The following is a 14,006-nucleotide window of genomic DNA, read 5'->3' on the forward strand; positions in this document are numbered from 1 at the left end:
TTTCAGGTACCGGACCAGCTTGCACACCCTCGACTGCCATAGCTTCCTGAGCTCCGTAAGCAGCATCCTGGGGCAACCCAGCATCTCCAGCAGCAGCCTGCTCAGCCAACGCAGGAGAATTCACCTCACCAACCTCAGGCATCAGCGCACCCAGATCAGGTTGAGCCGGATAGAGCATCTCCAGCTGCCTCTCCTCCTTATCTATGGCTTGCTGGGTTGGAGCCTCCTCAAGGGCAGCATGCATCCCGTTGATCTTTCCCCGCCAGGTGGCATAAGCAACAATATTTGTGGCCAGGATGCTCAACTCACTTATCCTTTCCTCAGAACGCTTCAAGGAGTCAGAGAACGTGGTGCAAACCTCTTGAGTACGAGCCAGCTGATTAGCTCCCTCCTTCAGCTTCCTCTTTGCGCCAGCCAGATCCGCTTTTAGCTCAGCTACCTTCCCCCTCAAATCAGCACGCTGCTTCTCTAAATCAGCATTAGATTAGACGATCGGCTCCTCCCCGTTTTTGGCGCTAGTGGCTCTACCGGGTGGTGCACTATGTTGATCATCTTCCTGTTATAAAGAGAAGACTGGAGGGTCTGGGGCAATAAAAACTAAAAGTTAGCAGGGAATTAAAGGTAAAAATTTAGAACAGGTGGAAGACGAAGATCACTCACCATGAAAGCGTTGTGCACATCATTCTCAGCCATTTCCTCTGGAGAAAATTCTGAGAAGGCCTCTCTTAGAGGAGGAAAAAGCAGTTGGTCGATCTCTGGCCAGTATGGCACCTTATCAACTTTCCCATAGCCCTCTGGGAAGTGAGCAATGGTGCCTCCGCTAGATAAAGTACGAGGGTTGGTAGGAGGAGTAGGGGGATGGCGAGATAGCAGATCGACCTCCAAGGGTTCAGGCCTAGCAGAGCTGGGGTAAGTGGGAGGAGTCTGAAAAGAGGCATCAGGAGCACTCCTCTTAGAGGCAGATGCCACATCAGGGCTGGTAGCGGATCTTTTTATTTTTGCGCTCTGGAGGATAGCTTCCAAAGGGTCAACTTTTGAACCTGCAAGCAAACATCATTTCAGGCGTCAAGAAAATTGAGCTGTCAGAAAGGTTGCATGAAAACTGAAACGGCTATAGAAAGCTTACCGAAAGACATGCTGTGAGATGATTGGAGGGGGTTGGAGGAAGAAGTAGGAGAAAATCCAGGAAGCGGGTCAGAAAACTTCCTCTCTAACTGAGGAATGCATAATAACCTGTTGCGGGCAGGGATCTGGGCACCAATACGGGTCAGGTAGCAGGGACCTGCACGAGGATGATGAAGTAAGCTAGTAAGCAGCAAGATAAACAAATCAGGTGACAGGGGGCTACTTACTCGAAGTTATGACCCATTTCTTGAAGATGTAATCGGCAGGCGGCTGGATAGAAGCCTTCCTCACAAAGAAGAAGTCCTCGAACCATTTCTCATCCCGAGATTTTGACACATGCCTGAAAGGAGCCTCTCCAGAGCCCCGGAGCGAGAATTGGCCCCTACCCAGGGACCTGTTATCATACATATGGGCCAGATCGCCCAGAGAGATGGAGTTGCATGTGTTTTGACAAGCGGCCAAGGAGTAGAGAAGAACCCTCCAGACAGTGGCATAAATTTGTACCATGGCAAAGTTATTTGTAAAGATGAAGTCTTGAACGAGTTTAGGAAAAGGGAAGCGAAGACCATATCTAAATGGGTATAAATAAAATCAAACCCACCCTGGACGGATGGCATCAGCTTTTTGACCGGGCTCAGAAATGGCGACATCCACCCCGTCACCAAGACCAAGTAAATCCTTGATCAAAGGGATGTCAGCATGGGTCAGGGCAGAGTCACAGTGATGAGGGTGAGTGAAGAGTCCCCGGGAAGGAAAGACCGGGTCAGGGTTGCGATCAGAGGGTGTGAAAATCGATGATGAGTGTCGGGTTTTTCCCATGGTGGAGAAAGAAAAAATGGGAATTAAGAAGGAAAAGGGAGAGAAAATACCTGGAGATGACGGGGATGGAACAGTGAAGCCGGCAGGGAAAGAGGGAAGAAAGGTTAGGGATTTGAGAGGGGAGAGAGAGAGAGAGAGAGAGAGAGAGAGAGAGAGAGAGAGAGAGAGGGGGGGGAGAGAGAGAGTTTTTGTGGTTAATGAAGTAAAGAAAGGAGGTTGGGGTTATAAAGGAAGAGAGAGGGAGTAGGGTGCGAGAAATGAGGAGTTGGGCGGCAGTGATGATGAATTTGCATGAAAAGGAGTGTAAATGACGGCTTAGGGTTTTAGCAGTTGGTTACGTAAATTCCTTGTTCGACACCTCGAAGCGTACTTCACAAGAAATTTGGAGCAAACTGTTTGGGCTAAAAATCACATAATAAGAAAAGCCCACTTTATAAATAATGGATCATGAAAGAAGGGGGGCCCATGGTTGGAGAAAGCACAAGAAAGGGAGAATGGGCTGGCACGCACGTGAGAAGAAGGCTGAAGCCCATTAAAGGAAGCATCTGAACTTAGGAAAGAGGAGCCAGGGAGAAGTCAGGGAGATCAGGAAGAATAAAGGGAGATCACGCGTTATGGCAAGAGTTATTATGGAAGTTATACTCCTTTCCATAATCAAGGTAGGATACGTTTAGGGTTCTTACCCTATAAATAGCCAAGGAAGCAATCAAAGAAGGACATTCATTCATACATACATTCATTCAAGACCTCACAATACCTCGTGATTAGCAAGATTTACATTCCGTCTCGATTGTAATCATCCTTCTATTAAAAGCTAGTGCAATATTTGGCAGGGTACCGTCCCTCATGCGGTTGTTCCCACATTGGGTTTTCCGCGTCACCAAATCTCACGTGTCAATTTACATTACAAGCATTATTTCCCTATTTAAGTATCATCATACAAACGATCAATCAAATAACCAACGAATAAGACCGCATTGACCCAAAATAACCAATTTGGTAAAAATCACCTAAACAACATCAAAACATTTTCCAGAAAACTATTTGTGAACATTGAAAGCATTTTAGCAAAGGTTCAAATATTTTCGAAATAATTCTTTGAAGAACGAGTCAGAAGTAACAGTTGACTAAACTGTTGTTTTTGCACCTAAACGTAAATTCGAGTTAAAGATCTCCTTACAACACATGACTTTAACACTAATGACAATCTTCATCTTTGATTTTCATGATTACTTTCTTGATAACTTTGAATTGATAATTGAAGCTTCATGCTACATGGTTAAAACTTAAGAGGCACACAATTAAATAACAATGAGATTAATTTGTCTTAAGGCATCATCAACATTAACTTAATCAAATTGGGTCTCTTCACTTTGGTTCACATATTTTTTTTATTACAAACTTACTTTTCGTTTCTGCGCAGTAGTTGTTTGTTAAGTTGTGCATGGTAAAACTAGAAATTTTTTTCCAATAAAAAAGTAATAGTGGCAATATAAACTTACGTAAGAGCGTTGGTAACTTAAGTTTCTGTATCGTTATAAGAATTGGTTCTCATTTTAAAAATAATAGTGGAGTTTAATGAACACATCACAATCCTTGCATGCTTAAATATCGATATTGAGTTTGTGCTTATTTTGCTTAAAAAAATAAAGAAAACCGATACATATTGACATAATCACACTGAAGTTATTTTATGTGGGAAATATATATTGTTAATTTAATTTGTGCAAACTCATACAAATCCATTTGCAAATACAGTTAGTTCATATCCTTCAGAACAATTGAATTTTTGAAAATCTTCAGTTACTTCAATTGCTATACAAGTATGCGTTTGTAATTTTTTTTTTTTAAAAGATAGATATTAACGAAATCGCATTGACATCATTTTATGTGAATTTATGTACTATTAATTTTGTCACGGCTATCTACAAATCCATTTACCGACAAAATGAATTCATATCTTTCTGAAGAGTTACATTAGTGAGACATGTAATTTAATTTAAAATTTATACAACAACACGTAGCCTACAGATGTCAAATAGAACATCCATAACAGAAGGTCATGACGTACATCTCTCTATAAATACACGAGATAGGGTTGTCATTCACTACAGCTATTCAAGGTAGACGGCTTGCGGTGGGTATTACTTCTCCTCTATACTAACATAATTCTTTAAATTAAAACATTTTTACATACGTATTAAACTGACTTTGTTATCTAATTTGTTTCAGACTCCTTGGAAATACAACGATGTCCACTTGAAGTAAAATTAAAAAATATTTTAAATGATATACTTAAACAACTTGAATTACCGACTGAAGATCAATTTGGCATTCATGTAGTTACTGAAGATGAACTTAAAGGGTACGTTCGAATATGCATTAGTCGCTCGTCTTCCGAGAAATTAAAAATTATCGGAAAATCTTCAAAATTTGTAGGACAATCTCATTAAAATTGTGCAAGAAAAGCTATAAAATTTCTAAGAAACTTATATGGATTCGATGTCCTTGATTTCAACTACTATGAAATGCAACTGATATAGCACAACTACACCAGCCTAAAAGCTGAGTACTACACGGCCACATGACATGAACTGGTTCCTGAAATTGAACATATGTCGCTTTCGGTTGCAGACTGAAGAAGTTAAATAAAGAACTCGGTGTTATCAAAACAATAATGTAAATAATAGTATAAATAGAAAATAAGGGATACAATAATTGTATAATATATCCCCTGTTTATTTTTAAAATGCTTAATTGTATACATAAATAAAGTACAGTTTTTTTTTTTTTACATTTTTTATATCAAATTTTAATAGTTGTCTATATCATTTAGCAAATTAAACGATTTAAACAATGGTTGTATAATAGTTTGCAAACACTACCGCTGAAAATGATAGATATTATACAGTTTTGGTAAAGCAAATAAAAATCATTCAGCTCTTAGTGATTATCATTTAGTAAAGCAAATAAAAATCATTCACCTCTGATACAGTTTTGGTTATACAGTTTTGATTTTCAGTTTTGGATTTTGGTTGAGGTGTATTAGCATTTCATAACAGTTTTTAAATAAATTACTTATAAAATATAAACTTGTTTCACCTTGGTTGGTTTGATGCATATTAACTCGGGCAACTAAGATGGTGACCCTCTCATTTGTTGATTGTATAATCTAATGACAATGCTACAACGTATTTATATTGAAGAAATAAAAATAAAATCTAACTCAAATCCCAAATTTGTAAGATTGATTTCCAGGTAATTTTAATACGAAGTATAAAAGTTATAATCCCTCAATCTCGGTCATTCATTTACTATTTAATGTTAGAGTGTCTTATTCATTTGTATATCTTTCTATATTAGGTGGATTTTATTATGAGTAATTTGATCACACAGTACAATATGGTTCACTTATCAATCCACTAACGAGTAACAATCACCACAAATGATCTCATCCACAGATCCACTTTCCTTAGTTTTTATGCCAAACCAAAAGAAAAAATTAACCGGGAATCGGAAAAGGAGAGAATAAATGCATAACAAACTCGGTATACCTAGAGATGGCAATCCAGGCCGGGCTAAGGCGGGTGACACGGGCACGACACGACACGACACAGATGAACAGTACTGAGTACTGACGCACGGGCACGGCACGAACGGGTTGGAGGCGGGCCACGACCGTGTTTTTTGGGAATTCCCGTGCCCAGGCACGACACGTCCCAAGCACGGAGGGTCCGACACGAACCAAGCACGACACGTCCCAAGCACGGAGGGTCCGACACGAACCAAGCACGACACGACCCGAGATTTGGCCCGTTTCTTAATTATTTAATTAAATTCCCTTTTTAATATCATTTTTTAATTATTTAATTAAATCTAGTTCATTAAAAATACAAGTAATCTACTAATCAACATCAAGCACATTAATATTTAATAAAATATATATTTAAATCATTAATATTTATTATTTATATAAATCAAAAAATATTTAGAAAAAAAAAACACTAAGGCTATTGGGCCAGCCCATGTGCCAGGCACGATTAGCCCATGAACTAGGCACGACCGGAGCACGAAACTGGGCGTGTTAGGAGCGGGCCGCGGCGGGGGGTTTGGGTGAGTGGGTCAGACACGGCACGGCACGGCCAACCCAATATCCGTGCGACCGTGCTTGGGCTGGGTCATTTTTGGGCGTGCCGATCCAACATAACCCAATGCCAACTCTAAGTATACCATGTTATCGTACATTCTTATTAATAAAAAATGATGGAATGAAGGATGACGGAAGCTTGAAATCATGGTTCATGAATGAATAGAAACATCAGAAGTAGTGTATTTGAACATGAACAATCAAAATTGAAAAGGAGATAGAAAAGACTAAAGAGTAGCCGACTAGGAAGGGAATCTAAAGAGGAGATTCTTAGAATAAAGGGAGACGTGCAACCATAGAAGGTAGGTCCTACATAGTAGGCGTGGCAGCCAACAAGAAATCTAAAATCAAAAATCAAATAATCAAATCAAAACAAAATACTCCGAGTTTTCTACCCGTAAATAACGAGACACGTGTCCCATTTCCCTCTTCTCTTGTCTTCCCTTCTCTTGTATACGAAGGAAGACAACATCCAGAAGTCTCCTCCCTCTATTTCCCGCCAACACCGTTCTCCCTCCCATCCTTTCTTCTTCACCTTCCTTCATTTTTAATTATTTATTAATCCTTTTCATTTCTTTTTTTTTTGTTTGTTTCATTTTTATTAATTTTGAGTAAGTAAGCGGTGTTTATGGAGGAGACATTATCGTGTTTTTCGTCATCATTTTGTTGATTAATCCAGCCTTTTTTGTTCTTGCCGCCGGTGAGTTTATTCCTTTTAATTTTTTTTTTTTTTTAGTTTTAGTTTTAGTTTTGCGTATTTTTTATTGGTGGATTACGAGGTTGATTTAGTTTAGAGACATATTAAATATTTAATTATTTAGCAGTATTATATTTGCTTCCCTAATTACGATACTAGGTTGTTATGGTGTTACTTTGACCTTTTAATTTTAATTTTATTGTTTGATGATTACCCGTTTTTTGTTTCAACACTTTCAACGGCTCTATAATAATTTATCACAAATTCTCGTTTAAGACGAGCCCTCATATACCTTATCATAAGGTCAGGTGTGTAGTCACGGTTTTATTTGAGAATTTGTATGTCTTGTGCTAGGATTAATCGCACATCAATGTGAGTATTACTCTTTCATTCTATTTGTATTCTTCTTATTTTATTACATAGATTACTGAAGAGGTCTTAGACTAATAGTTACGTTAAAATGAACCTGGTTCAATTCTCCTCTTGTAGCTCATTTCTGTAGCAACTACGCCTAAGTAGGGATTTCAATGACTCTTTCCGTTGGAGAGTTCACAATTTTATTTTGGTAGTTCTAGAAATCGGATACAACAACATTTCCCCAATGCTTAATTAATGGCTACCACAATTTGCGGGGTAAGGTGGACTGGTGGAGTTAGAAATAGGGCTGGTTGGCTACCACAAATTTTGGTTTGGTTTTCACAAGAAAAAGGAGTGCAACCACTTATGTGAGCCATTTTGATTTATTCCATCGTAATCCAAAACCAAAAAGTAACGAGTCTTTGCATTCATTGGAATTATAGAAACAGATATAGAAATAGGATCCAGGGTAATATATCCGGGATGGAAAAAATGTGATGAGGATAATACAAATGGGATAGGAGTACTACTATTTTACGAGTTGTTGAGGATTAGTGGTTAAATCATAAATGGGTCGAGTGGTGGAGTTATGAGTTAAATGGGATGATTTAACCCAAATATAGCGTGAGACGTTCTTTCAAGTTATAGCAGCTGAGAGGCAGTAAGGCAAAACCTTTCCACATTAGAAAGTAATAAGATTCTAAATTATAATCTGGTTGTTGAAGAATTTGCACTTGAAAAAATGTCATTCACAGAATCACAGACTGCTATAAATCAAAAGGTATGCAGTCATGGTTTTTGTGGTATGATTTAAACTTCATTTCGGGTATTTCGGACCCCCAAGCCCTGCTATTTGCTGGAATTCTTGAAGCGCTGGGGTAGTTGTTGCAACTTATATTGGTCAATTGGAAAGTCACTGGTGATGGTATGCTAGAAGTTAAAAACCTTTATCCTCTTTGGATCGTTTTGGAGCGAAAAGGGAAAAATAATGCTGAATTTTAAGAATGATTACTATCAAGAATAGGCTTAGTTATTCAATTGTGGCCTGTGGGTTGTATAACTTGTACTCCCTCCATCCCGGTCAATTGTTGTCTTTTGGTTTTGGCACAAAGACCAAGGAAAGAGGAGGCCAATAACTAAATGACAAGTGGAACAAATTGAGTGTGAATGATCAAATTGTTCAAGTTCATTCTTAAAATAGAAAGGACAGAAAATGACTGAGACACCCCAAAATGGAAAAGGACAACAAATGACCGGGACAGAGGGAGTATTCATTTCACTTTGTGTATGATGAAATGACCTTTTTAACTGGAAGCACAAATAACTGCGACCTTTTGGAATAATAAGCAACTCTGTAGTTATGCTGAGCTTGGTTTTTGGTTATGTTATGTCTAAAATCTACGGAAAAAAGCCCTATGATCTTGCACTGTTTGGGATAGCTTACTTTCGTACTTGCATAAGGTTGTCCATTCAATTTGGTATTGATAAATTCATTTTAATGGTGTGCAGCCTTGTTTGATGGACAAGAAGTATCATCGGAGTGGTGACGTGATGAGGGGGACACCACCTGGGATTGCTCTTATAAGAAGATTCAGAGGCAAAGATTGGAGTTTTTCCTCATATAGATATGCAGTTTTGTTAATTACCTTTATTGCGTATACTTGTTATCATGCTTCCAGAAAACCAAGTAGCATTGTGAAGAGTGTTCTGCATCCACAACCAGATCATGGAGCAGTGACCAAGCCTTGGCCTCTTGGGAATGTTTTTGTCAGGCAAGAACTAATGGGTAGTGATGAAAACAGTCAGACAAAAAAAGGCTGGGCACCTTTTGATAAAAAAGGCGGGACTTCGAGATTGGGTGAGATTGATGTTGCATTCCTTGCATGCTACTCTATGGGCATGTATGTTGCTGGTCACTTGGGTGATAGTCTTGATCTAAGGCTGTTCTTGACTTCTGGCATGCTTGGTAGTGGTGTATTTGTTGCTCTTTTTGGCATGGGTTACTTCTGGAACATTCATGCGTTTTGGTTCTATCTCTTGATGCAAATGATAGCTGGATTATTTCAAGCTACTGGCTGGCCTTCTGTGGTTGCTGTAATTGGTAATTGGTTTGGGAAAAGAAAAAGGGGATTGATCATGGGTATCTGGAATGCTCACACATCAGTAGGGAATATTACGGGATCTCTTCTCGCTGCAAGCGTTTTGGAATATGGATGGGGCTGGTCTTTCATAGCTCCAGGGGCATTTATCTTTCTAGGGGGAATTCTGGTTTACTTGTTCTTGGCTGCGTATCCCGAGGACTTGGGTTTTCCTTGTCCTGACTATGTAGGCAACAATCAAGGGACAGGACAGAGTGATCTAGAAGCACGGAGCCAAAAACTAGAACCAATTGAATCTCAATCAGACGGTGCTCGTCAAATGTCTTCAACAACTAGGAGGAGTGTCGGACTCTTTGAAGCTTGTTTAATACCTGGAGTAATACCATTTGCCTTGTGTCTCTTCTTTGCGAAGCTTGTGGCCTACACTTTTCTCTATTGGCTACCATTTTACCTTAGTCAGACAGGTTGGTTGTACTATACCAATCCTTCGTAACTTAAATTCAGTGTAGCTTTTGCTTGTTTTATATTATTAATTCACTTAATTTGTTATGGTACTTTCTTAATCGTGTTGTTTCTCTCCCCTTTCTGAAGTTTCTAGCCCTTGCTTAGTCTCTCTATTGATGTTCTATTAACTAATGTCAGGAAAACGTTAACTGTTGTCAGTCAGGCATGAGGAACAGTGCACTGGTAGTCACCTAGGTTTTTCTTCCCTGCTAACCTTAGTTTACTCCTTGTTCTCCTCTTCAACTATAAGTGCGAATCAATGGCAATTTCAGGAGTCTTCAGTGAAACTGTCACATTAGTATACTGCATTAGCCAGCTTTCCAGTATGTGTTGATCTTCAGTTTTAAATTCCGTACTGTCGCTAACAAGTATGTTTCCGTTATGAAAGTGGCAACTAGAAAATTTAGTACGGTGAGCAAGGAAGTGCACAACAAAGTTGAAAGAACTTTCAAAAAATTATTGAAAGGGTCAATTCGGAAAGATTTTCAGGCTGACATGCCGTCGTAATTCTTGCGTTATTTTTTAATTCCATGTATTAAACTGTTGACAGAGTCGTAGGAAAGCTAGGTCTACGAAATGTCCATTTAGTGTGAAGATAAGGCAGAGATTTTGCTTTTAGCTTCTGTAAATGAGATCCTTGCCAGCTAAGTGCTGCCACCATTCTTTCTTACTTCTCCATCTTCCAAAAGATTGTCTTCTTATTTGATATGTGAGATCAAGTTTTATCTTGGTGCTAATGAAGTCTGTATAGTTGCGGTAGCGCCGGTAGGGCAGATTACGCTTGGCTGCATCATCTAAACTTAACTTGAGCATGAAATAAGCGTCTGTACTTTTTATTTTATTTTCATGGTTTAAATGATCAGAGATGTACTTGTTTTACATTCCCTCCCATTCAACTAGTTGTCTACATCTTTATTCTTTTGGGAAGAATATTTAATCAAACGTAAAGAACTAGTTGAATGAGAGGGAGTTATTATTAATCAGCAATTAATCTGAAATGATATTTCCCTTGTGAGGGGAAATTAGATAGATATAATATTAATTACTGTTTGCTGATTTCATTTGCAGCAATTGGTGGAGAGTACGTATCTGTGAAGTCCGCTGGGAATTTGTCGACTCTCTTCGATGTAGGTGGCATTGTGGGTGGCATAGTAGCTGGTCACCTCTCTGATAAGCTCAATGCCAGAGCAATTACTGCAGCTACATTCATGTTTTTTGCGATCCCGTCAATGCTCCTATATCGGTTCTATGGGGGTGTTTCCATGACCATGAACATTGTCCTCATGATGGTTGTTGGTTTGTTTGTCAATGGACCATATGCACTAATAACAACTGCAGTTTCTGCAGATCTCGGGACTCATAGCTCTTTAAAGGGGGATTCCCGAGCACTGGCAACCGTGACTGCTATCATTGATGGTACAGGGTCAGTAGGTGCAGCACTAGGTCCTCTGCTCACTGGGTTTCTTTCAACGAAGGGATGGGATCAGGTCTTTGTGATGCTAATGATTGGTGCTCTAATAGCGGGTCTTCTATTGTCACGACTTGTAGTAACGGAAATTTCAGATATGCTTAAGAGTAAGAGATCCATTAATTCGCAACACCTGGAAGGTAAAAAGTCCTTTGATTTGCTATTATAAGTTCCGCTTATATGATTAGAAGATTAAATAAGATTGCTGGCATTAACGTGAGCAAATGACAAAAGTGACCGAGATTGGTGTGTGCTTGCTTGCTATGGCTGTAGCACGGTTATCTAATGTATTTGGACCGCCCTGTTCTAAATGGTCTAGTGTCTAGTGATGTTACCAAATTATTTTCTCTAAATAGGTAATGTTTTTTTTAGCATGGGCATAAGAAGAGTTTTGGTCCCTTATTTGAGTTAGTTCAATGGGCGTTGATCCACGAACGCAATAAGCTTCTCAACAGTCCATAAGCAGGCTCGCTTGCGGCAGGCATCCGCCTCCTCTTCAGACGAGCCTTGTCTGTAACCATATGGTTTATTGGTTCTGTATTATCAGATTGATCCCCACAGAGGTAGTCTTGCAATAATGCTGTTTGAAATCAGCCTGTTTAAGTAAAAAAAAAAAAAAACACGTTTACCCACCGACTCCCTAAAAACCTTTCTTAATGTTAGACCTAGTTAACTACCCATTATATGAGCTATGTCTCATGATAAATTGCTCCATTTGAGTGGTTAATCCTATACTACTAACTCTCTTTTTTTTTTGTGACTGGTAATTCCTGATCGTCTCTATGCCTCATTTTGCAGGTTCTGAATCTCAACCTCTTCTAAGTAACCAGAGATGAAGCAGGAGTCTGATACTCGGTTTTATGGAAACTGAGTTGGTTTGGGTTGGTCAGGCGATCAAATTATTGAAACTTTTTTCGTGACTGGTATTCTGTGGCCCTTTTTTTGTTGTATGAGTATTTGGTTTGCAGGGTTAGACCAAGTTCTTGGTTCTAATTCAATCACGAGTAGGTGTCACCATATGTCATCGATTGTTGCATGTCGTAAATGGGCAGTTTCATATTTTTGAAGTCCGGGAATGAGAGGCTGCCTTGGAAGTAGGAAGGTCACCGTCACTTGCGTCAAGGACTCAAGGTCTTTAAAAGGAGCCGAGACATAGCCTTGTTAAGTGTCAACTCTGCATTACGACCAGGCGAATTGTATACTACATATTTGCGGTAGATTTGTTGATTAAATAAACATGTATATTGGTCCTTAGTTATTTTTTGCTATAGGCTTTTATTTTCTTTTACTCAAAAAAAGAAATAAAAACTCCCATTTCGTGGAGTTTAAAATTTTCATTGCTTTCTAGCATTCGGAATCATACATGTAATTTTGTTCTTTGTTAGAGAGGCGCTTTTGGTCTTGTGACGCCACCGTATTAGTAATTTGAGTATAAATGGAATTGCCCCATGTAACGCAAGGTAGCCGATGCTTTGTGCTTTAAATTCGTATTTTGTATGTACTTGAGTTTCGAACCAAATGCGTGTGTATATGCAAACTTGTAGATATACACAAGCGCAATTGCATGAAGTGCGATACATGAGCTTGAGCTATCCTGATCACCGAGCTCCTCTTGTAACTGAACGACTTAATCAAAGCTAGGCAAAGTTGAGCTAGAATCAAAATATGTGCGTTATACGCTCACTCGGACTCGCACAGTGCGTATATTAGCTTGAGCTAATCTTGTCGATGATCTAGAATTGTTTTTTAATTAGAGTTCCGCCCAAGCTGGCCTTGTTCTAGGTTAAGCCGAGCTTGAGGGTATTAAAGCTCACTTTGGAAAAGGCTGTATTACTGCTTTTTTATTTTGTTTATGATTGAAACTATTGTTCATCAAATCTTATTTTTGCGAAGTTGAGTTGGAAAATGAATAATATTAGTATACTAAAAACTTATCTGACTCGAGACAAGTTTCATATTTATTCGAGCACAAATTAACGTTTTTTTATTTATATCTGAGCTTAATTTCAACTTTTCAAGCGGATATCCATCTCTTTGAGCTATAATTCGGATTGACTCGATATTTTTACGTGAGCTATCGACGCAGGTGAGCACTTTAGATATTCTTTCGATGCATTCATGAGATACGACTGCAAATCAATTTTGGACGATGATAATGATTCATGCGTAACAATATAACAAGTTTTACCACACGATCTAGCTAAAATCTGCAATATTACTAGCCATTCTAACAAATTCTATGTCACAACTCATACAAAATAGATGAACATTAATCATACTAACAGATTTCATATGTCATTGACTTGTTCATCAATCATATTTGCCCCTTTGACAAAAGAAGTGCTTCCCATGTCAGTTTATAACATATACTCCACTCCTTTATATTCTTTCCCAATTTCACATGACATGCACCCCATACACCATGTCTAATATGACCCCTTCCCCTTGAATAATCCCTATATAAACCAACTTTATTTCTCATTTCTATCAAAAACAAACAAAAAACATACTAATACATTTCCTTCTAATCCTTCATTATTTCCCATCTCTTTTTCTTAGGGTGTGTGATATTCGTTTGAATTCATGGCTTTCTCACGTACCACCTTCGCACTTGCCCTAATCCTCGTCCTTGTGGGTTCCGTCATTGCTCAAGGACCTTCTGCGGCCCCCACACCGGCCTTTGCCCCAGTTGCCACACCAACACCTGGTCCTGTAGCCCCAGTGCCTGTGTTGGCCCCAGTGGCACCTGGCCCTGTGGTGGCCCCAGTGTCACCACCATTGGCTGACACA

The 14,006-nt window shown here is 39.1% G+C and overlaps 1 protein-coding gene across 2 annotated transcripts; it reads left to right on the forward strand.

Annotated features, from left to right (window-relative positions):
• The first annotated feature begins 6,455 nt into the window (after nt 1-6,455).
• LOC141638436 (putative glycerol-3-phosphate transporter 4) lies at nt 6,456-12,711 on the forward strand. Of its 2 annotated transcripts, none has more exons than XM_074447847.1 (4): nt 6,456-6,791; nt 8,655-9,708; nt 10,817-11,356; nt 12,015-12,711. In XM_074447847.1, the coding sequence occupies exons 2-4, from the start codon at nt 8,664-8,666 to the stop codon at nt 12,050-12,052; spliced, it is 1,623 nt and encodes a 540-aa protein (XP_074303948.1). In that variant the 5' UTR covers nt 6,456-6,791; nt 8,655-8,663; the 3' UTR covers nt 12,053-12,711. The 2 variants fall into 2 exon arrangements, with proteins under 2 accessions (XP_074303948.1, XP_074303949.1); XM_074447848.1 differs by lacking the exon at nt 6,456-6,791 and adding an exon at nt 7,112-7,160.
• Nucleotides 12,712-14,006: the final 1,295 nt, after the last annotated feature.

The sequence above is a fragment of the Silene latifolia genome, unplaced genomic scaffold (assembly GCF_048544455.1).
Source record: "Silene latifolia isolate original U9 population unplaced genomic scaffold, ASM4854445v1 scaffold_20.1, whole genome shotgun sequence".
Taxonomy (NCBI): Eukaryota; Viridiplantae; Streptophyta; class Magnoliopsida; order Caryophyllales; family Caryophyllaceae; genus Silene; species Silene latifolia.